Raw genomic sequence first — 25,668 nt, 5'->3', positions numbered from 1 at the left:
ATATTTATAATCTGTAAACATTTTAACTTTATACCTCACAAAGGTCTTGAGCTATTGTGAAAATAATTTTTTGGACACATTGATTTTTGGGGACAACCTTAAACAATTAATCATTTTCAAAGACAATTTGCTTAACATACATGTATCATTTTCTGTCTGTATATAGCATACAAAAGACTGATGTTTTGTATTGAAATGAAATTATTAACACTTTGCATCATTACCTATACATGTAGCATGCCCAAGAAATCATTACAGTACCCCATGCAGACCATGTCATCCAAACTGTGACAAATGTAACGCCGAATATTGTGTATGTCAAGTTGGATATCCCGGGTGCAAACTCCACAGAAGGTAAAAATTAAAACCTTTTTAAAAATCAACAGGTATATTTGCACCCTGTCTTTCAGCCCTGTTATCACCAATACAATGTATTTGACTACCTCAGATATGACTCATAACAATCGCCTCCCAGTAAACATCTATTTCTTCTTTTTCATGTGTTGAACAACTTTTTTTTTTTTTGATGTAATGATTTTTTAATTTTAACAAAAAGAGAGAATATGTCTGATTTTTTTAGGTAGAAAAGTTCTAAGTGTATTGTATCAACACACCAAAATAAAATACATCTTGGTATCTAATTGAATTAAGGATGTTTGGAGTCCCTTTTAATTATTTTATTGTAGAAATCATTTCTAGGAGGCACATCTCCTAACTAATCCAGATAATGCCTGGAACTACAACTTGTTTAGAAGGTATTACCCTGAGACCAGAATTTTATATCCAGGATCAAGAGATCCTGGCTTAGGGTTTATTTTTCATTTTTTTTTTTTTTGTCAATTTGAATCTAGCCCAAAAAGCACTGTCAAGGGTAAGTGTATATTACTTCAGTCTACGTCCCACTCCAGAATTGTGTTAGCATCGGGAGGGGAAGGACATAGTGTGGTACAAACACATGTTGTTTCCTTATAATTTTGACGCCTGGAAAAGGGGAAAAGTTACTTGGTTTACGCAGGCCCTTTACATCTTTAAAACCATGCATCCTGATAACGAAGCAACCACACAAGCACTAGGCTTTAACACCCAGGATTCCTCATGTATCTTAAAAATATTTAGCTCATGTGTAGGAAAACATAATCTATTTAACAAAACAGCTCCATGAAATTTAGTTTCTTAAATTTTTCCCTTAAAAAATTTAAAAATTAATTATGCCTATTGTAGAGTGTTCGAATGATACGTATGGAGCTAATTGTACAAAATAGCTGTGGACACTTTTTAAACAATTCATGTGATCATGTGACCGGATATTGTTCATTTGGGTGTACTGAGGGTTGGACATCAAGCAAATGCGAAAAAGGTAAGCATTTTACTTTTAATCTGTTTAAGGCTGCACAATACTGTTCTTTTTTTGTAAGTTTCTCAACTGACAAACATATGCAATACTTGATATTGCATTAGAGGCTTTCAATATTTATTTAGAAAAATTTCTCCTTTCAATAACACAGATATGGACCTCATGCATTATTTTAGTTCAGATTTATAAATAACAGGCATTCTGGGAGTAATGGCATTTGCATAAGCAATACATGTCCAGCAGATAAACTGAGCATAAAGTATGCTTGTTAACCTTAATTTATCAAAAAATTGAATGTAATTATAAATATTTTATATCTTATAAAAGTTTGATTTTTACATTTGAGGGATCAATATCTGAATTTTTATTTTTTTAATCATCATTTACCAATGGCATACCATTATCTAATAGAATCTATAAAAAATTGTTAAATTGCTGATGAACTTCATTTTATATTCTAGAAGGCAAACCTTTAACTAATATACAAAAAAAAGTATTCTTACAGACAGAATGTAATGAAATCTACAATACCTGTACCAATTTAAAACAAAATTCCTGAAAAATTATTCATATATACATATTTAAAACAATGCCGTACGTCATGCCTGTGTTCTTACAGTCTAAAAATTTACTTGTAGCCGTTTGATAATAATAAGTTTACCAGTCTGATAATTTTTCAACCAAAACAATGCCAGGAAAAACCAGAAGTCTCTGTCGAGACTGTAGCTCTACTGGTTTGTACTTATAACAAAGGATGAGAAAAGAAGCCATTGCCATCAGACCAAAACTGTAGGAGTAGCGTTTTAAGGGATTTCAAAGACTATTTTTAGTAACAATGGCAACACTGTTCATCAAAAACCAATGCACTATTTTATATATCTTAGTGTAGTCTACTTGTGTGCCAAGTTATATTGAAATCAGACCAAAATTGTAGGATGAGTAGTGTTTTAAAGGAATTTCACAGAAAATTCTATTTTTAGTAACCATGGGAAGACTATTCATCGAAATCAAAATCCGATGCACTATTCTATGTATCTTAGTGTAAACTACTTGTGTGTCAAGTTATATAGAAATCGGACCAAAACTGTAGGAGGAGTAGCGTTTTAAAGGAATTTCACAGAAAATTCTATTTTTAGTAACCATGGCAACACCGTTCATCGAAATCAAAATGCGATGCACTGTTTTATGTATCTAGGTGTAGTCTACTTGTGTGCCAAGTTGCATTGAAATCAGACCAAAACTGTAGGCGGAGTAGCATTTTAAAGGAATTTAAAAGAAATTTCTAATTTTAGTAACCACGGCAACACCGTTCATCGAAATCAAAATCCGATGCACTATTTTATGTATCTTTGTGCAGTCTACTTGTGTGCCAAGTTATATTAAAATCAGGCCACAACTGTAGGAGGAGTAGCGTTTTGAAAAATTGTTTACAGACGGACGGACAGACAGACAGACAGACAGACAGACAGACGGACGGACGACGGAAAACCTTACTATCGCATAAGCTCTTCTGGTCTCTGACCAAATAGAGCTAAAAATCAGGGATAGCAAATGCAAGGAAATAAGGCTGCTTTAAAATAGTAAGTCCATGGGACATTGCTCATCTGAGCACATGGGCTAGTTAAAAAAAAACAAATCAGCTTAGTTTTGAAAAGTTTACTTTCTGGGGGAGGGGGGGGGGGTTTTTAATTACTTTTGAATGTCACTATATCAATTAAGTATGCATGTATAATAGTTCCATACTTCAGAAGAGTTTTAAAGATTTTTTCCCCTACATTCCTATGTAAAGATTTTAATGCCCATTGTGGCCTTATCTTACGTCAAGTGGTATGAACAAACTTGAATAAACTATAGCTGAGGATGTTTTCATGTTAATATCACCAATCATAGCTTTGCTGATCTTGAGAAGATTTTTTAAAAATTTTACCTATAAATTTATACATGTAAGTAAAACTTGGATCAGCCATTGTGGACCCGCCCTATCCAGGATCAAGATTTGATCAAACTTGAATCTACACTTCCCGTGGATGCTTCCACATGAGTTTCATCTTTCCTGTTCCAATGGTTCTGGAGAAGAAGATTTTTAAAGATTTTTCCTATACCCGGTATATTCCTATGTAAAACTTTGATCAGCCATTGTGGCCCCACCCTACCCCCGGGGGTTATGATTTGAACAAATTTGAATCTACACTATATACCTGAGGATGCTTCAACGTGAGTTTCATCTTTCCTGATCCAATGGTTCTAGAAAAGAAGATTTTTTAAAAGAAAAATCCTATATATTCCTATTTCTTTTTTATCAGCCATTGTGGCCCATCCTTTCCCCCCCGGGGCATGATTTGAACAAATTTGAATCCACACTACCTTTTGGATACTTCCACATAAGTTTCATTTTTTCCTGACAAAATGGTTTCGTCGGAGAAGATTTTTAAAAGATGCCATTAGTTTTTTATTAATTCATATAATTATCTCCCCTTGGAAAAGGGCTTGGCCCTTCAAACTTTAATCCCCTTCAACCAAGGATACTTTGTGGCAAGTTAGGTTGAAATTGGCCCAGTTGTTCTTGACAAGAATATGAAAATGTGAAAAGTTTACGACGACAGCGAAAACCCGGCGACGACAGACAATAGACAAATTCTGATCAAAAAATCTTTTGACGTGCCTTCAGTCAGGTGAGCTAAAAAGAGTTTGCAAGTCTCAAGACCTCACATCTCACACCTTGCTTTTTCTGTTACATCAACTAGTTTGCGGGCCTTTTTCTCACATATGACACATGCATCATGTCGGTAGACTGCAGAAGACACCGGAATTGTAATGAGTGGAACACTGTTTTCTTTGTTGGTACTATCAGAAGCAATGGGCTTTTATATGTAGGAATATAAGATCGTGTAGAGTAGTACTGTTTTTTGTTTTTTTTAAATTTTTTTTTTTTATTATCATATCATATATTAAAATACAATGCTTAGTGCCAGGGTTGGGGCCCTGGATTCACTATGCTTACAGGGTTACAACATAAGCTTATCATAAGATAGGACAATTTTTTTTTTGTTAACCCATTCACTCATCATTCACTACAAAGGCATGCATATGTCTATATAGTAGCTAACAAAGATTTTTCAATAAAAAAATACACATCTGAGAACTGCAATTCTGTATTTAATAGCATTCATACAACTTAATCTACATACATAATTTTCGTCTTAAAATGTTATCGCAGTCCATCGTTTTTTGAAGCTGTCCATATCTCCATTTTTCTTATAAATATATTTCTCACAATTATAGTAATATACAATTTCTTGTTTGACTCTCTCAAAAGATAATGTATTTTTCTTTAGTTTGGTTCTATAATATACTTTTTAAATATACATATTACTTGAATGAATAAAATGAAACAAGTTTACTCGTTGCTTTTACTGTCTCATTTTTATCTAGTACTTACAAGACGGGTTGAAAACTATGGATGAAAATCCCCATTGTGTAATAATCAGACTCCTCCTAGTAACTTTTGGACAAATGAAAAGGGATGGCCCTAAAGGGCCTCAAACAATCGGATAATTTTACATATAGAACACTATTCGTCGTTTTGGCCTTCTAAAAAGTTTGTTTGAATTGTATATAGGACTTTTGCAAGACACTGACTTTTACAGTTGACAGTTTACTTGGCATTTAAACCTCGTCATGTACAAAGTCAGAATTGAAAATGAAATTAGTAAACAACCATTGAGGTAAAATTTGGGGCTTTGAAATGAGTCATCAAACAAATAATATAATTGGTGGTAAAATAAAATTTATGAAAAACTTTATTCACGAAATTAATATACCCTTTTATTTTTAATAACTTAAGAAATGAAATAAAAAGAAAAATTTGGTAGGAAAACTCGGCGGGAATTATCAAGACTGAAATGGAGGATGTTGAGGGTAGGATTGTTGCCGTTTCCTTCCTCGACAACGTTATATGATCTTTGAAATAGCCCGTTATTATCGTTTTGTTAAATGTTAAGAAAATTTTTTTCACAAAAGAGCTCCCGTATATTTTCCTGGTGTAAAAGTAAGCCGTCAATGTAAAAGTTTGTTTGAAAAAGTATATGTAAATGATAAAATGTATGTACCAATATTTGGTTTGGAAAAATTACATTCTGAACTTGAACTTGACGGTAAGGGTTTCGGGGGTCATGATTTTTTTTTTAGCCTGCAGTCCCGGATACTATGGACGTGGTTTAAAAGAGATGTAGCAGTCACTGTATAACACCGTATCTGTGTGATCGGTAAAACGGATCTTGTATTGGAGGATGTGTTTCTGGCTGGAAAACTGATACTTGTGATAAAGGTTTGCGATTATCATTTTATATTCATTCACCTGTTTTTTTTTTTTTCAATTTTATGTTTATCATGACATAAACCACCCGCTTTTCTTAGTGAACACGGATTATTGTGAGTAATACGTTTTTAATTATAAATTATTAGTTTTTTTTAACTTTTATTATTTTGAACATGTTTTAGTTCTTTTTGATACACGTGTTTTCTTTTAACACTTTACCTTTTTGCCATTGTAAACAGGTATTATTGGATACCTCGATTGTCCGTTTCATACCAAGGCATGACATGGAGAAAAGAAGAACTAGATAACAAAATCCATATGACCCCGCTGTTACCCTTATCTGCAAATTTAGTTTGAATTCCGATGAAAAACTAATTTATGAAATCACTTGGTTTCTTGACGGAAAAAAAGTTTTAAAAAAGTCAGTTGATGAAAGCAGTAACTACACAGCTGTCATTACAGCTCATGATTTTTTTGAGCCAAAAAAAGGCAGGGACTGAAGTAAGCATTTTGCATCTCATTAAAATTGTTTAATTTTTTTAACCGTCAACTTCACTTACATTTCTAGCGATCTATTTTTATTAGTGCATACTGGATTTATATTTTTTTCTTGATTCGTTACGAAAAGCTTGCTTTATTATAAACCATTTTCTAAAACAAGGAAGTTATTTACAAAACAAGTTAATAAAACAAAAAAATCGGCAGATTGTTTAAAGAAAAAAAATGTCAGTTCTATGATCGATATAAAAACCTTTTAAGCAAATTCAATACATCATTCACATCAAATGCTGACTAGTTTATTATACTAAATGTCTGGTTTTTATTTAAAAGGGCATGGACAAATTTTAACGAATTTCAACTTTTCATTTTTCATTTTTACAAATATTCAACAAGGGTCTTTCTAATGATCATCAAAAATCAGTTGTCGAAGTACAAGACAGATTTAGAACTCCAAACCTTTGTTATGTAAACAAGGCCCGTGTCATAATAATGTTTGTTCTAAACAATAAATTTCAATAAAGAATTGAATTATCAATTTGGTTTGACAGTTTCTATTGATTTGCAGAATTTTTTTGTTATTAATATGATATTTTCTATATGGAAACAAAAAAACAAGGAACAGCCTTGTTTACATCATAAAGAACGTTAAAATTTGTATCTGTTTATTAATCAAATATTTGCAATCATTAGATATCCCCCAGGATGGAATTGTAAACATTAAAATTGAGTTAGAAAATTAGTTGAAACTGTGTCCATAATATTTACGTCCCCCGAATATTTTCTCCTTTATTTCTTAAGAAAACTTATTGCGTTTATCACTGCATGAACTACATTAGGCATGTCGCCTGTACAGATTTCTTGATCAATGGCGGTTGCATCAATAAAACATATAAAGACGTTCGCATCATTAATACAATAATTAATCTTTTTAATCCTACTTTAAATGATCATTTCAACAGATATAAATATAAACAATAAAATGTCTTTCTTTGTCATTACTGGTGTTAACAGTGCAGCTATTCCAGAAAAAAATTACATATGTTTTTTTTGTATATGTATTTTTTTAAAAGCTGCTTCCGTTAATTCCAGCACTAACAAACAAAAAAGCTTTTTTTGTTTAAAATTGTTGACGAATATTTCTGTTATTCCCTATCATGACATGGAGCACACGTAGGATGTGGTTTGGAGAGCCCTGGATGCTAAACCTCAATGGCACCTGATCCCACCTCTGATGTTTTAAAGGCCCCTGTTCGCTCTGCTCCTGATTTACATTGTTTAATGAATTTTGAGCTTGAAAACCATTCGTTATCTTCATTTATCTCATACGTGTTGTTGATGCAGGCCGTTGGATAAACTTATGCTTTATCAACGGGTAGATACTTTATCAATAGCACTTCCGGTTTTGACACGATCCCTCCTTCAAGATTTTATTTTATTGAAACTTTTTTTTGTGAAAATTGTTCCCTTATAAAATGAATGATAAAGGGCAATAATATCGTTAAAAGCAAGAAGAAGACTGGTTAAATCAAAGAAGTGTCTTATCTTTATCAAGGAACCTGCATTGGCTACTTGAAGACAGATACCCCCCCCCCCCACACACACACACTAAAATGGTTTTCGGAGAAAGGAAAGTCTACCAGTTAAGTTGTTGTTGTTATAAGACTCCTTTGACATCTTCAACAATGCTTTTTTATATTATACTACGTATGCCTACCTAAGTGTAGGTGTAACTTACCATGTATCAGCAATGACTCTGGACAACTAACCCCCAGCCTTGCCTAACACGTTTTGTACTGCCATCGTAAAAAGAGTTGATTTTCACGATCCCCATATTCCTAACAACTTTCAGTCAGAAGTTCGTTTGATGTAAAGCTCCAGCAATTGTCACATGATGTTTTCAAAAGGAATTGCAAAAATTCTAAATTTTGAACGATTCTTTCTTTTGAGGACCGTAAACATAAAGGGGGCCGTCATCAAGTTATATGTCATCAATTTGAATTAGCAATCATTCATGTAGGCCTAGTTTCGATGGGGGAGCCCAAAGTTTTGTTAAAAGGAAAGTCATATGAGATAAATAGAACATCTATAATTGTGTGGTTTGATATTGACTTTATCCAACTCATTGAAATGGTGTATATTGCTCGGCAAGCCTCGCGAATAAAACACCATTTCAACTCGTTGGATAAAGCAATATAAATCCAAAATTTGAAAAAAACATTCAGAGCTCAGGTCTTTAAAAAGAAATCAATTAATCTGTTGTGAGTTTATTCTTTTTGGTGTAATATACATGTATATAATTTTATTTAGACACAATATTTGAAATAACGTAAAATGATTGATTGTAGATTGTTTGACGTCCTCTCAAATTTTTTAACAAAAAAATGAAAAGATGACTTTTGAAGTTGATAATACCAAAAACAGTCTAGATGACTTAAAGCTATGACAATTTATAATCAAAAAGTAAAAATATAAAAGACACCAGTCTTTGTTTTGAAATTTATGAAATATTAATGTTCTAAACAAAATTGACATCAAAGACAACCATATATAAATTATTTCCATTTATGTGATACCACAATACGCGTATCTGAAAATATACCTGAGCTGCACTTAACAAGATTCAATAAAAGATCCTAATTTCTCAAAACACAAAATACTTTATTCAGGGTTATTTTCGCCCCTTTTTAACTTGCAAAAATTGTGTCCTGTTTCAAATTTTATCGAGTTTCCCTCAGGAATTTATACTGAATTCTTTCAATTCGTCCCCTTTTTAAAATTTTCCCACCTGTGACAAGGGCAAAAGGGGAAACTTTTCCAGTATATTTCATTCCTTTACTATTTGAATGGATCCATTTCAAAGGATACCCCCAAGAATTACTGAACAAATTACAGTACATTGTATCTTTTTTTTCAATCTATATATAATTAAAGGGGTTGTGACTGCTTTCCTTTCTATACTAGTCATAACATAGAATTTATTTTTTATTAAAATTTATAGAAAATATAACTGTGTATGAGATAAAAATAAAAAATTTGCAAATTGGGTACAGTATACTGATTACATACATAAAAAAATAAAAATTGGAGAGAGTCAAAAACCTTCTGATTGTGATGATCTTTTCTTTCTTGCTTCAGGTGCTTTGCAGAGTTGGAGCAAAACGTCAAACAGACAAGTTTCCATGCCGTTTCAAAGAAAGGGAAAACCATTCTTTGCTGGAATTAAGGTTATAGATATATCAGTTTAAAAATATTAAAGGACAAAATATGGAACATTAATAACTTTGAATACAAAAACAATAAAAAAAATTTCATTACATGTACATGAAATAATTTAGTTTGAATATTTTACAGCGACCCTTAATCTGATTTAAGGTCATTGCTAAGGTTTCTTGGTTTCGTTTAATTTTATTTAAAAGAACTTTTAAATAGAAATGATTCATATGGGGTTAACGAACAGTATTCAACATCAAAAGTCCATACAGTGACTGGAACGTTATTGTTGACAACTTACACGAACGATCACGTTACACGAACGATTCCGCACGATTAACGCACATTAAACCTGTTACACGAACATTTTTACGTTCACGATTCTACACGTTACACGATCTTACACGATTGTTAAGGTCAAGATCTAGAAACAAAGGGTGCCTACAGATTTATCAAATTCAAAAAAAATTTTTAAAAGATGCCTTATACTTTAGCTTGGTCAAAAAAGGTGTTTCTGGGCATAATTTGTAGGAAAATAAGATGAAAAACTATATTTTAAACTGTAATTTTCAATGAAAAATGAAGAAAACCAGTCATGAATATGGGAGTTTTTTTCCACATCACACAAACAAAATGTATCCAGATTGCCCACAATTTTTCAGAAAACGGTAATTTTTATGTTCTTGGTCTCTTCTTTAAAATAATGTTAAATTTAATATAGGTATCCGGACTACTTTTCATGTGAGTTTGAATTGAATTCCAAAAAAATCTTTTTTTTCTACATAATTTTTGAGCCGTAAAGTACGGGAAAAAGAAAGTTGAAAGTGATTATGACGTCATAATGGATCTAGCACCAAAAAGTCAGTCTAAGAGCATTTCTAGATCTTGATTAACGCAAACGCACGTTTCTTCACTCAAAATAGTTCAAAATATTTAGGAATCAATATTTTCAAAACGAAATACGGCTTAATACTTATTTAAGATTTCAAAGAATTATCAATATTATTTCATAGATTTTGAAGAAAAAAAAGGAAATTGATATTTCTGTAACTAAATATATGCAAGACATAATATTTTAGATTAAAAATAATTATTTCTAAGGTAATTCTCCCAAAAAGAAAAGGATTTTGCTCGTTCTATTAGACGATGTACATGTATTTGGGTCGATAATTTGATTGAATTGGATATATGATATGCAGAAAGGGGGATAGATTGAACAAAAATGGCAGCATGAAATGACTTAAATTATAATTACAAATTTTATCCTTATGTTTCCATTGATTCAATGTCTGATAAACTTGCCAATTATTAACTTTTTTTTTTAAAATTTAAAATTAATTAATTACAAATAAGCTCAAGAGATAAACACAGATAATCAAAACTCCCGAAAATCATGCCGCGTCCATGTATATTTTCGAATAACTAGTTATGTAAGCATTGAGAAATGTTTATTTCTTTGTTAAAAAAAATTTTATTTTCAATGAATTGATTTCAAGATTATCTTGACCACAATAAGATGTAAAAAATAATTAAAATCAGATTTTTCAAAAAGGCGTTAGAGATCTAATACGGTTTATCACATATTGATCGCGCTATTTGACGGGAAATTAATATTGTACGACTTACTATATTGCTTGTTTACGGGCATAATTAGTTCGTTCTGCTTCTATTATGTAAATTGCGCTTTTTCATTTTATTTGGGTTTTTAAATTTAATAAATTAAGAAAAACAAACAAGGGAAATGCTTATTCTACAAATAACATTCCGATAACAACTTACAAAACGAAATTTACACGATTCTAAACCACATCTCCACATTTAAAACGCACACGATTATCTGATACAGGAACGATCTCGCACGTTACACGAACGATCGCTCACGATACAGGAACATTCTACACGATTGGTTTGTCAACAATAACGTTCCAGCCACTGTAAAATAATACAAAATAGGCAGAGATCAAGGACCACCTAAACATCAGGGGTGATCAAATGCCATGGTTGAGTGAGCACCTCTTCCCATCAGGTTTAATGTTACAAAATATATTTAATTCTGGTTTGTTTCATCCACAAAGCTAATGTTCCTTTTGTAATTGTCAGTGCATTTCCTTTGAAAAAATTTGGAAAAAAAGGCCCTTTACTTTTTTAATAATACGATTTTTCAAAACCTATTTATTTCATAATTTTTGAATACAATTCATTTTTGTTTCCATCCTCTCTTTTCCGATGACATCTACCGGTAAATAGGCTATTGAACAGCTGTAGAATCATTCTCTTTTGTCCTGCCTATCTGACACCACTTTCAGCATATGACCCATCTTTGCCCTTCCCAGCATAGCCATGTTAAATAAAGACCCGATGACGGTTTGTCCCTTAGCAGAATGCACAACAAAGCCATACGCTGAAAAAAACCTATTCGTTTACAAACTAATGTGTTTTTTGGTACTTCTGTAACATACGCTCTATTTGTTTTCACCGCTTAGAGAATCCCAAACGGGAGATCACTCTCAACAACAGTTGAAAAGAGCCCTTCTATTAAATCTTTAACCGCCAGAAACCCCTCTCCTGCCACTGACTTATGTATTTGAGAAATATTTTAAATTTCAACTAATAATTTTTTTCAAGATACTTAATCCAAGTATAGAGTTAGAAAGAAAGGGATCCGAGCATGTCCAACTGAGATGACGATTCCTTTTGCCTCGGAATCGCTTTATGTAAATGGAGTGCTATATCAAGTGAGTGACCTGAACATACATATGACCTTTCAAACAGACGATTCCTCTAATGTAGTGGAGGTGGTTCATCTAATCAATGTGAGGTCAACGTTAAAAGCTTTAGTTACGACGAAAAACACAAATACGAAAACGGCGAATGGAAACAAAATATTTCATTTCCGGTATATAGCAAAGACACTGACGGTTACGTTATCAATAGAAATATGATCCTTTGGTTGAAGACTGGCGGCACTAGTGGAGTTGGAAGTAAAATATTTGAGCACGTGGCTTTGCCTAATATTACGGTATGTTAATTGCACCTGTCAAGCTGTAAAAAAATAATCTATCAGTCAGATGAGGTACAGTGAGAGTTAATGTAGATGTTAGATGTAGTAAATTATATTTTCTTCAAATCTAATCAGTTGATCAGCATTCTTTATACTTATCCCCATTGAAAAAGGTTATGCGCAATAGCTATATAACTTTTTTTCTCCAGAGGTTGCATACAGAGTTGATGTTTACATTCCTCAAATTAATAAGGAAGCATTATTTGGAAGTGTAAACTTAGTATCATTTTTTTCAAATCATGACCCTTTTGGACAGGAGAGGCTAGAGTGGTCAAAGCTTTTCGGTAAACTATAAAGAGAAAAGAACCTTTCACCATAGTTTAAACAAGACCGTTTATGCTTTTATTCTTAATAATTTTATTATTGCTCGGGTAATATAAGATTCGACACCACAGGGGAAGTGTGAGGCCACAAACTGACGATTTGTGCAATATATAGTGTAATAGAAAAAAACCTCTAAAGAACTTAGATGAAAAGGGTATTACATGTATGGGTCTTTTGTTCAATGAACCATGTAGTTTTATAATAAATATATTTTTTAATGATAAATATATTACAGATACGAGTTCGAGAGGGAAATGAACAATGGAAAGGAAAATCCTGCGGTGTAAGAACTGACCCACACATGTATACTTTTGATGGAAAGTAAGAATATATGTATTTATAAATACAAATAGGTAGTTATAAAAGACAAAAGTTAGGGGAGGGGACTCGTACGTATAAATTGCTTCTGGGGGAAAACATGAATGGGTAGTGAATAAAATATTCAAAATTTCACTTTATTCATCTTTATTCTTAGTATATATATTTTAATTTTAGAATTTAAATATTTACATGTATATGTAGAAAGTTGTCAGATTGAATTTTTTTTTCTTCCGACAGATCATACGAATGTCAAATACCAGGAGATTTTATTAATTATCGAAATCAACCTCAACTTCAATGGGTAGGGATTAATTTGTCTACATTGCATTCACACAAGATTATTAACATGTTGCAAAGATTTGACTTTTTAAACTTAATTAATACTGAAAACATATTACATGTACCACGAATATTTTGTCCGTTTCAAGATATATGTAAATTATGTTTTAGATTACAAGGTTTCCATAGAAATTTGTAAATATTAAAACTTATATCCGATTAGATTCAGTCTAAACACCATTTGTGCATTCCATCCTACAATGGGCCATGGTGCGTCTGCGCAGTCGCGGCCAGAGCCGGAAGAGATGTCTTCGTCATAGACTTGTGTGGAGAAAACAACCTCATCAGCTATACACTATGTGAGGACAATGTTTTAAAAGTCACGAAAATCTATGACAGGTACTATAAGGTAATAAACAGTTATATTCACAATGGCTAGTTTTTAATTAAACAAAGTATGTTTTAAACAAGAATATTTTAAAAATGGATTTTCACTGCACATAATTAAAAAAAAGTGGCAAAATAGAAAGCATTTTTATGCTCCTTACATGTTATTTTTATTTATTCTTTTAAGTTTTGTATTTTGATCCCTAAAACAAAAGTCTTAAAAAAGATTCATCCAAATTTGGTGATTTTTTCCCATAAATTATAAGTTATATTAAAAATATGAGGGCTGTTCAATAAATAACGTCCTTGGTGCTCTGAAAGAAGCAAAAGACGCTTTTCAATGATTAAGGCTTTATGATTTAATTAATTAAATCTCTTTTAATTAAAACACATGTCCATAACATTTTTATCCAATTTCTGATTGTTTTGAACTCATTTTTGGTATGACCCTTAGTATACTAGATAATGGGAGATCCAATGATTTCCTGGACTTGTTTCGTCCTTCTGAAAGGTGATTTTTTTCAATTTTGGAAATAGAAACAAGTCAAAAGGTCAAAGATCTGGCGAATATTATTAATGTCAAAAAAAAAAACCTTTCTGTTTATCACGAAACCCCTTTACTCTTCAAGGCGTGCGGGTTTTGACAACGTCATTCAATGAAGTCGATTTCTGATTCTGGGTCCTTCTTCTAATAAACCTTTCGATTATTTTTTGCAAAAAATTGCTTTCTAGCCTCCTCCAGAAATTAATCTGTCTCCTCGGATACGAATTCGAACAACAATACCACTAATATTTAAGAAATTTTCATATAAATGTGTCTTTGTGCTCTTGCAATTCTTTGCTCTTGTAAGACATTCGCTATTTTTATTAAGTACATCTTGTTTTGAGGGTTTTGAGCAATAGATTCAAGTTCAATTATCTGTTTGAATATCAAACAACCGTGGATAACTACAATTATTCATACATAATATTTTTTTGAGTAAATGTTAAGACATTTGTACACGCTGTCGTTTTCACTCATTTTTCAAAATAAAGGGTGAACTTTGAGTACTAGGGTTTTTACCGTCAAACGTTTCTTAAAAACAGTGTAAACTACTCCCGAAATAATATCTATCAAATTTCCTAAGGGTCTTAAAGTCAATCATACATCATTAAATATTATTTGTTGAAATTTGGCAAACAGTACCCATATTTGATGCCCATTATATATATTTTTTATCATTGAAATCCACCTGACTATTTGTCTATAAAGAGGCATTGGTTGCCGTAAATGTTACATGTACATATTTCAGTGAATATTTTTACAATAGCCTATTAAATGAAGCTTTTATTTTCACTCTAGTTTACTGATTCTTTAACATTCATTTATAATGCATGCATTGTCTCGAAAGCCCTTTTTTCCAGCTTCTCATGATGAAACTATGTGATGAAAAGTGGTCACATAAACTGTTATAAATTCATTAAAGATTCAATAATGAGAGAAAGTGAAGTTTAATGTCTTTTGATATCTGTAGTATATGTCATACAGTTCAGAACATTATTTATTAAATAGCCCTCGAATCTGCAATACTGCATACCTCCACTTTAACAAAACAAAGAAATCATTAAACAACAAAGTTTTAAACTATCTAAGTAAGGATAAAAATCAAGTAAGTATACATCGATAACCACATAAGAAATCGGTCAAATATTTACTTGTATCTTTAGATATATTTCCCCACTGGAACATCACTTTCAATTTATATCATGGAATGGAGAGGACATTATAACATCGATTTTGGAAATCCTACCCTCTGCGATGGATATAGGAAATGCGGATGGTTTGTGTGGATATTTTGATGGTTATATGGAGAACGACTTCAGAAGGCGAGACAGTTCTATTATAGATGACATCAGTTTGACCTATCCTAACGCTTTCTCTGAGTCGTGGAAGTAAGTCCATTGTTTTGATTGATTGAATATTTCTTTACTGTATGTGTTATTTAAAAGCCTTTGTTGATATTTTAAAAACAATTATAAATTATGACTTGCAGGATAAGGGACAGCGAAAATCTCTTCAGTGGCGACAGTTTAGTTTACAATAGTCTGCAGTCTATATCGACCATCCTAGTTCCTCGCTGCACGTGCACTGCAAACGGAACAACTGAATGCGCCTACAATACATTTACTCCCTGCAACTCAAATCGAGGTCGACAGTATAATTGTAACGTCCAACTTGTACAAAACAGAAGACGAAAACGTGATGTGCCCAGTGTGATCAACAATAGAGAGCCTTTGATTGTATGTTGTTATTCATCTATCTCAAACAAAGTCTTTACTTAACATCAAATGCGCACGTAAATATATAAAATTATCTACAACATGATAGTTTTGTATTCATTGTAACTTGAATGTTTTAAATGAGAATAGTCTACCTTTTCTTCATTCTCTTTAAGAAAAATCGCGAATTTAAGATAGCGATAAATCTCGTTCGTTTGTCTGTCTCTCTGTATGTCGCAAAAACATTAACCTTGAAAATTCATTGTTTCTTAAAGAGATATCAGATACAGGCACATAGAAGTAAATATGAAAGGGAATGAGGGGTTATTTTTCAAACACAACCCTTTTCTACTGAAATCAATAAAAGGTAGTTTGCCTCCACCTTGTCCCACTTTTTGTTGCTTTAAAGTGGAGTTAGGGTAATGTAGAACTTTTGTACAGAAAGAAGATGGATCCCATCCCCAACCTATCAATCATATCAAAAAAAAAGGTTTTGGCCATGACTAAAACTTTAGATATTTCCTATTTTCCTACACTAAAATATTGTTGGTAACTGATGAATGATCGAGGGATCGTAGTAATAACTATTGCATAAACTAAGACATTTCAATATTTTTACATGAACATTATATATGACATTGCCTTTAACTTCTTTTTTGTGGTCCATGACGTCGACACATAACATTAATAAGGCTGAAGAAACAAGGTAGCTCTGTTTGTTTTTATGTCCTTTAAGTAATGTTTCATTTTGAGATGCCATCAATTTTGTCAAAGGGCTGCAGATTAAGTTCTGTAGTCGGCATTTTGGGCCTGTCTGTGAACAGTCATTGATATACTGCGACAGGGGACCTCGATTTATACATTGATGGTCTAGTTTTAAGACCGCATTCGATTCGAACCCGCAGCATAAAAATCATCTCCTTAAGTCCTCGACTCTTTAGCAAACGCTCTTAAATGTACCACTGCGTCATGCCTCTGCATATGTTCCTTGTAGTTTAGTTTTAGTTAATTTAGTTTAGCCGTGCATGACCATTTTTGTTTTTCAAATCACGTCATAGCAGACAGACAAGAGAATTATTATATATTTTATAACTACATTCTGAGGTGAGGACCGGGAATCGTTAAAAACATTTTTAAAACTATTTCAGAGAAGAAACGCACTATATCCTATGTAAGAAATCAAACCTACTCTGAATCAGTTTGTCAACAGGCTTTTGAAAATTCAGCGGAATACAAAACATGTAAACAATACGTTACCGACCTAAGTAACGTAACATTGTCAAACTGCATCGAAGATATAAAGGTACACTCAGCTTTATTCAAATATATTTCATGTTCAACTGTAAAGACTGCACTTTCCAGCAAAAATGAAATGGTTTTATTGTGCCTAAATTTGATGAAGTCTCGGTGGCCTTTAATGTTTCAGATGACAGGCGATGAAAACCTAACCCAGATTCATGTTGAAGCAGCTCTACAGCAATGTTCGACTTTTGTGTTTTTAAATGCCACACTGCAAGAGTCGGAACCGGAAGTGACCTATACAATACAAAACCTGTGCCCAAGCAACTGTTCAGGACATGGAATATGTGACGGAGGTAATTTAGGCAGTGTAACTTTCAAATCTTATGAAGAAAATTGCGACCACAGGAAAAAAGTTAACAAAGGAAAAAACTGGGCTTCTCTAAATAATTGTAAGATGTTGAGCTGAACGCTCAATGGGAAAGGTTACGATAACGGACAGTAATTGTTTCAGACTTGAAATCCCTAAAGTATAAATATATTTGAGCAGTGCATACATGTAAACCCAAGGCTCTTTTGAATTTTAAAAGGTACACACATTGAGATTATTGATGGTAGTGTCAATCCCTCTGCCATCCAAACAAAAATAAATATTCATTATATAACTAATATCAGACATGTCTCTCTTTGATTGCTACCATTTTGCTGGAGATGACAAACACAGTTGTCAGCTTATATTTCTTTCATTTATTTGTACCCCAATTAACAGTTTGCCATAACTTCCCAAAAGTCATACATTATAAATGCAACTTATACAAAACAAAAAAAATATTAGTTAAACAACTCAGTTCAATAACTTCAAAATAAGGTTTGTTCGCCATTTTCCAAAATGATCCCCGTGGGGATCCGGGTTCAGCAGGTCCTCAGTACCCCTGCTTGTCGTAAAAGGCGACTAAATGGGGCGGTCCTTCGGATGAGACCGTATAAAGTGAGACCCCGTGTCACAGCAGGTGTGGCACGTTAAAGATCCCTCCCTGCTAAAAGGCCGTAAGTGCCGAGCATAGGCCTAAATTTGCAGCCCTTCACCAGCAATGGTGACGTCTCCATATCTGTGAAATATTCTGGAGCCCGTTTCATCAAAGGTCGTAGATTTAAGCCTTAACTTAGGTGTACTTCCGGGACTTACGCCAAAATTTAGTCAGGCGTAATTTGCGTTTCACCAAGTGGCGTAAGTCTAGTCGTAAACGATACGCTTAGTCGCAGGACTAAGTCCTTGACAACGTTGCATTGCGCAGGCGCAAAAAATATAAACATTGTCCACTGCATACAAACATGTATATAATTTTAGCCCGTAAAAGAATAGAATAACATAAATTACAGAATAATAAATACTTGCACTGATTGAAACATGCATTGATTTATAGGGTCATGTAGGACACATGTACCTTATAAGAAATCGATTTAAGGTTTTTACAATATTTCAATGACAAGTCTTATAAATTGAAAGTTAGAAAAGGATCGTACATGTATATCAGAATTTTATTAAAAGCTAAACTGTTTATTTTGGAATTTTAATTATATACAGCACCCCTCCCCCCTCTTCCCGAAATTGATACAGGATAATGACTTCGCGCCTTTGATAATCATTTATATTCATAATTACTGACTCTACTGATAAAATACTAATAAGTTTGAGAAAGAATACGATTTTAAAACATTATTTTCATTAGATATGTATACTGAATTGAAAGCAAAAATAATTTATAAAAAATGCAGTTAACATATGTACACATTTTGAGTCAAGAAATTAATTTTACACGTTTACTTCTAAGGTACATGTAAGACAGTCCTTTCTAAGTCTATTAATTTTTTGTCAAATGATTCATCATAATTTTTTATTGACTATTAAAATGGCGCAAAGGTTCATGAATTAATTTCGAAATACTAGACTTAGTACAGTCAGTAATAGACAAAAATTTTTAACTATCTGCAGCTTAAATTTACTGAACCGTTTTACAAGTATGCAGAGAGAGAGAGAATAGAGAGAGAATGACTACAAAGATATTCTTACAGAAAGTCTCTGCTTGCGTGGCCTCTCTCTTAGAAATTAAGTTACACTTAAGTAAGCTATGCAGGAAATAAAAAACATGTATATTGTTCTCTTACATGTGCTTTATATTCACTCAGATTTTCTTATAGTATGTAAAATTTACTCTTTTAGACGAAATCATGAAAAATAAAAATGTCTTCTGCATCAATGTTTGTCTGAGAAAAAAAATTGAGGTATAAATCATTTCTTGAACTTAACTGTGTAATTATGGTCGTCTTAATTCGATATAATAAAAGTAATAATATTTTCCCAATTTAAATATTTCTTATTGTCTATGAAACCCTTATCGGTGGGTTTCGTCTTTGATTCTCAGGGACTTCACTTGTCTTAGATACACATTTACCTAGAGGAATAATTACCTTCGCCCCTAACTGAAATATTAACATATTAAATGTTGATAAATCTGCAAATTCGGGAGGTTCTGAACCCTCTCTCCGATCCTTTCAAAAACTACGCTTGTGGACGAGTAGATAAAAATAGACTCTTCGAACCTACCTGGTTTTAAGGTTTATTTTTTCTTTAAGTTAGATGTAGAACATAACTAGAAAGAGGATGACTGTGTTTTTAAAACCGATTTTTTTTTTCAAAAAATATATTTTTGCGATTTTTTTTTCTTCTAAAGAGACGATTTTAATGGATCTCCCGCCTCCCATATGAATATAATGGCAGTGTCCATGTTTTGCTATGGTAAACCCAAAATATGAAATCGGACCAAAAAGTAAAATAAGACACAATGGCATCCCAACGCGTAACAGACGGACGGACATCCCGATTACTATATACCCTCCCGCTTTTAAGGCGGGGATATAAATATATATAGTTATATAATCGATTTACAATACCTTATACATACAATACAATAATCAAATGTGTGTGAATGCTTTGTGTAAACGTAAGAAATGGTGGTTGAAGAAATTTCTATTGAGACAATCTTTAATTTTCTTCTGAGAAGATTTAATTTAGTATGTTATTACTCCAATCAACTACGCCCCCAAGTGGTTGTAACCCCCCCCCCCCCCCGCCTCTTCATAGTATGTATAATTAAATAATACAATGTTTGGATTTAAAAGACTTTTAAGAGCCGTTCTTTTTCTTAAGAATTCGCTTATTTGTTTTAAAATTAGTTAAATTACTTAATTTAAACTTTACGCCCGAATTTACGCCTACCCATGAGAAGACGTAGAATTTTGGCCTAAATTTAGTCAGGTGTAACGATACGCTCTTTAATGAAACGCAACTCTTCGTGCTAGTCCTGACTTTACACCGGCGTAGCTCTACGGCTGGGCGTACGACCTTTGATGAAACGGGCCCCTGGAGAGGGACGTCTAACAGGATACAATCACTCCAACAGATGATATAAAATTGGAAAAATATTTATCCCAGAATTTTCAACATTAAAGAGACAACGTGGCACAAAAATTGGAAAATGTTTGCAAGACCGTGTAAATTTTGTTAAATTTTATGAAAGCATTAAGTTTCGAAAACGTACAGTTCTCAGAAACAAAAATGTATTTTAAAGAAGAAAATGCTCTCTGGAATGCATAAATAAAAAGTTTTTTAAAGGTTTAGTTTTTGTCCAGTCTGTTCGGAGAGGGCAACCAAACTATTTTAAATATATGCTTTTTTACATATATTTTTGAATTAATGAATGCGAAAAATCATAAGAAAAATTCTTTAATTTAATAATTGGCTTTCATAAAAAACGTTAAAAGTAAATTTGACTTTCAATTCTTTCTCAGGTAACTGCACCTGTGACACTGGATTTGGAGGGAGCGACTGTTCCTTTGATTTATTCGCACCTCCTACCATAACGAGTGTTCCTGGGGCCGGTTTGTGTGATCTGTCTATCACAAACTGTGAAGAGGCTACTATCATGGGAAAGTATTTTTTCGAAAACATGGATTCAATGTTTTCTTACGTAAACAGGTACAACTAACATCATTGTAAAAAAAATGCTTGAATTTTAATATCTATGTTTCATTTAAATGGTCAAGACACATAACTAATAACTGGATGTATGATAAGTTGTGATCAATACAAGTACATCAAAAATATGGGGGAAAATATCTGTGTAATATCTTTATATATAGATAAAGTTCGTTTCAATTTACGAGAAGTTATTGTGAGAGAGAGAGAGTGATTGGTTCAGTTAAGAATTTAATGCCTTTTTTAGGTTGATAGTATGTAATTCAGCCATCTACATCTTACAAAATTTTTCAAAAAAGAAATCCTGTAAAATCGTTTATTTATTGTTTTATTCAAAATCCGCAACGTTTTTTTTAATACTTACAAAAGTTAAATACTATATAATTGAGGTGAACAACATTATATGTTCTAGTCGCTGCGCAGGAAATTGTATACATAATTTTGTTTTGCCTTTTATACTGAATAACATTTATTTTTGTAAATCATAGAGATAATATTAAGTAGATTAAAAAAATATTAGATTAGTTTTACAGTGGTAGTGACAATTAAGGGATTTTGCAGGCAAGAAAATAGTATAGTCCTTCGTTAAGATTCATTAATACATGCATTAAGTTCCAGATGTTTTTATCCTTTTTGTCTTTTTTTCTGGGGCAGAATATGGTCAACTATCATTTAATGAATTCCTTTTACGAATTGTGTTCAGCTCGAATTCTTACTTCTGTGAATCTTTTGTTGTGTTTAAGGTGTACTCGGTAACCTTTGAGTCATTTAACCTTCTGTTTATTTGAAATCAAAATATTTCAGGTTAACATCAACCAAACAGAAGTACGAGAGCTACAGATTGAGAGGAATTTACAAGAGAGAACACTATTTGAAGGTTTCTGTCCACTTTCGTTTGACACGAATGGAATCTGGACAACTGAAATCAAGTTCAACATTTCAAATGACGGAAAACGATATTCAGACACATATGAGTTCATCGTATACCAATCCCTCTGTCAAGAGTACCATAATGAATCCGGAAATGTATATTTTACATTAAAGGTATACGTAAATGTTGCTGAAAATTTAAATCTTATTGAGTTATACGTGTATATAACCCCATTAAAGATTTCGATAATGTTATTTTTCATTAGTTGAAATAAATTTGGGGGGAAACATGACATTGATAAAATATCTCTTCTATATAATATTGTAGACTGTATATTAAATATAGGATTTGCAGATGAACTTTCTAATCCGACACTTTGTCTATTCCGAAATAAAATTACCTTATGAACAATTTCTCATGTAAAGTTTGTATATCAGTCTTTGAATTCTTTTAAAAGCTTTAAATGTTCATATGTTTTCTGCATTATCTACAGGAGAACTTTTGTTACATCGACAGTATATGTATTAGGCCCTTGCAGAATAACTCAAAAAATAAGTGCTCTTACTGTAATGCGACGAGTAATCAATTCAACTGGACAGAAAATGAAAGTAAGCTTTTGTTTGTTTTTTTTAAATATCCACACATTATAATTTCCCCCCTTTGAATTATGTAGAGATGGATATATCATAGTATAACTTAAGTCTTTAATCATTTCAATCTAATGGTGTATGTATTTTCTTCCTCTATATAGCCTGTGGGCAAACAACAAGCGAAAGGATGCTTACAACGATGTTAAATACCGTCACAGAATCTACAGTGATGAGCTTTACAGAAAGAGAAGAAAACTACACATCATCTAGCACAACTGCTGCGCAAGAAGAAAAAACACTTTCTCAAATTACTGGATCATTGACCACTTCACAAACTGAGCAAGCATCGTTGGTTTCCAACACCTTACCTGAGGAATCATCAACATTAATGTCTACAGATATGCCGGAGATAGACACAACTGATTTTACAGAGATGACGGAAAGTATATCAAAAACATATGTTGATACAACAACGGGATTATCAGTAACAGAGGCAATAACATTAAAACCCACATTTACATCAACTTCAACAACCAAAGCATCGACAACACTAAAAGAAACAACAACGATAACTAGTAAACTGACAATAACAACGGTAATAACAACTGAAGCAGACTTGCAAACAACACCGTCTTTTCCACCAAGCTTAACTGAAGTAAATACACAATTTATATCGGAATCTACTACAAAATCAACAACCAACATAGAAACATCAACTGCTCAACCATCACCTACAGTATCAACCAAAAAATCGGAAACAAGCACAATTCCGTCAACAGCAAAACTAGATACACTCCAGACTACAACAATCGCTGAAACCAAGTCAACTATAAGTACAGAAACCCCCCAACCTGTAACGACATCCGAAGGGCGTGTTGGCACTACCACTTCTAATGACAAAGGAAATACCAGACGACAAATCGATTCAGGCTCAAGTCAGAAACACCCAGTTGATTGTTGGGGCCTCAGTTTCTTTTGTGGGGATAATTATCATTATGGTTATTATAGGGCTGGTAGCTCGAAAATGCAGGAAACCGTGAGTATTCATTTTACGTAATGAATCTGATATTAAAAATTTAATAATTTATCAAGAACGTGTAAACTTAAATGGTGATGTCATTATTTTTTAAATGATGTCTTTAAACGATGACCGGTCAGCAAAAACTTCAAGTTTAGTTGAATTTCAGTAACTCTAAAACTCATTTATCAATCAAAGTATTAAAAGAACTGAAAGCCGGTCTTTAATTGCTAGTGTTGATTGTCTGATGCAAAACTAACCCTACATATTTATTCTTTTTTTTCCTTTTGGCCATTGATTTTTAACAGGTAGAGTTTGTATGATTATGATTTAAAACAATATCTCATATACCAGTAATTAAAACTATAAGTAGACCCCAAGATATTTTAATAATGATTTTAAAATTTAATGATTTATATTTTAAGAAATTTTCGATATACTTTCTATTCAATTAGCATTTTTTTCCTCATAATTTAAAAATTCAGACTAGGAATATGTGAAATAATGCACATGTGTATTTTATAGACATTCTTTTAGTTTCAAACAAACAGTATTTTTATCGCCAACTACTTGTAAAAAAAATGATACATATACACTATCAAGCGACTTCACGTATGTTGACTCTTTAAACTCCACTTAATTCACTATACTATCAATTTGTTAAAAATCGAAACAGAATATTAACAGTGACATATAACATCGACGAAAACGATATGAAGCATAAAACTCTTCAACAATTTCAACATTTAGAATATCCCGCGATGTTGAAAATAATTCGCTTACAATATGTATTCAGCAGTGTATGTGCATAATCATTATACCACGAATATCCCAATAAAGCAAGTACATAATTTCTCTTTCAGTTCAATTCTCAAGCAAAAATATTAATCCAATGATTCGGGATGTTAAAAATATTTGTATGACCATTCGCAATGGTACTACTTTGATTATCGGAAGCGCCTGCTTTGACGCTGTTTTTTTTTTTTTTTTGTTTACTGTGCTACATGTATTTATTGTAAGACAGTCGATCATGATGCCTATAGCCAGGCCTTTCTTTAGCAGAGCCCGGCTAAAAAATCATGAACATTTTATTTATTTCCAGCCACTAACTTTCATAAATCATAATCTCGGTTCCCAGGTATGACTTTATAGAGATCGAGATTAAGTGTACATGTAAGAGATATATTTATTTAAAACGAACATTTTCTTGGGAGTGTGTTGTATTATTTTTAGATATAAATTTAAATCAAGTTGATATAACATACCAACTGATTTTTTATTTAACAGAAATAAGAATGCGAGACACCAGCGTGAAGACGTTGGACGACTAAGTTACTGGAGAGACCTAGCCTTGGCAGGAAAAGAAAACACCTCAACTTCTCAATATGATTCAAATTTGAGTGATCCCACATACCACACGCTTCTCTTCATCATTTCAAAAGTCAGTGATTGATCAACAAAAACACACTTAAAATAGATAAAACTTTGACTTCTGTTTTATATTTTTTTTTTAAGAACCTGCGAGTCGTGTACATATGTGTTTCACGTTGTGTGCTTCAGATTCCTTTTAGCGATTAAGAACATTTTATTTCCTAATTTGTATTTGAAACAGTGTTGTTATAGACAAGGTTTTTTTCCGCATCACTCAAACTTAACTCAATTACTATCACATTTGAATTTCTATGTAATTTCAAATTTTTACTATATTTGTAAAGGGTCAGCGGTACAACTGCATTGACGTTTTGTGTATATTTTGAATTTCTTCATTCACATGCATTCTAAAAATATTGAATTTTTCATTATGAATTCTTTTGGTTAATAAAAAATAAAATAGTTATATACCTTAACACCTTAAGTCTGTGTTTTTGAAACTTAGCGTTGATGTCTATTGTTTTTAGTT

General features: G+C 32.4%; 1 protein-coding gene and 1 long non-coding RNA gene across 2 annotated transcripts; both read left to right on the top strand.

Annotated features, from left to right (window-relative positions):
• Positions 1-13,332: 13,332 nt before the first annotated feature.
• LOC134282210 (uncharacterized) lies at positions 13,333-15,516 on the top strand. The gene is made up of 3 exons (XR_009995240.1): positions 13,333-13,390; positions 13,592-13,777; positions 15,463-15,516. It is a non-coding gene; the product is annotated as an uncharacterized LOC134282210 (long non-coding RNA).
• A 7,209-nt stretch (positions 15,517-22,725) lies between these two features.
• Positions 22,726-23,786, top strand: LOC134282211 (uncharacterized; the record flags this gene model as incomplete). Its single annotated transcript, XM_062764643.1, has 2 exons — positions 22,726-22,768; positions 22,912-23,786. A coding segment is annotated over exon 2 (849 nt), but the record flags the coding sequence as incomplete, so codon positions are not given.
• Between the last annotated feature and the right edge of the window lie 1,882 nt (positions 23,787-25,668).

The sequence above is a fragment of the Saccostrea cucullata genome, unplaced genomic scaffold, assembly GCF_032062105.1.
Source record: "Saccostrea cucullata isolate Sc308-1 unplaced genomic scaffold, CSIRO_AGI_Scuc_v1 ctg5561, whole genome shotgun sequence".
Taxonomy (NCBI): domain Eukaryota; kingdom Metazoa; phylum Mollusca; class Bivalvia; order Ostreida; family Ostreidae; genus Saccostrea; species Saccostrea cuccullata.
Note: the sequence above shows the minus strand (reverse complement) of the source record. Positions and strands in the feature narration are given on the sequence as shown.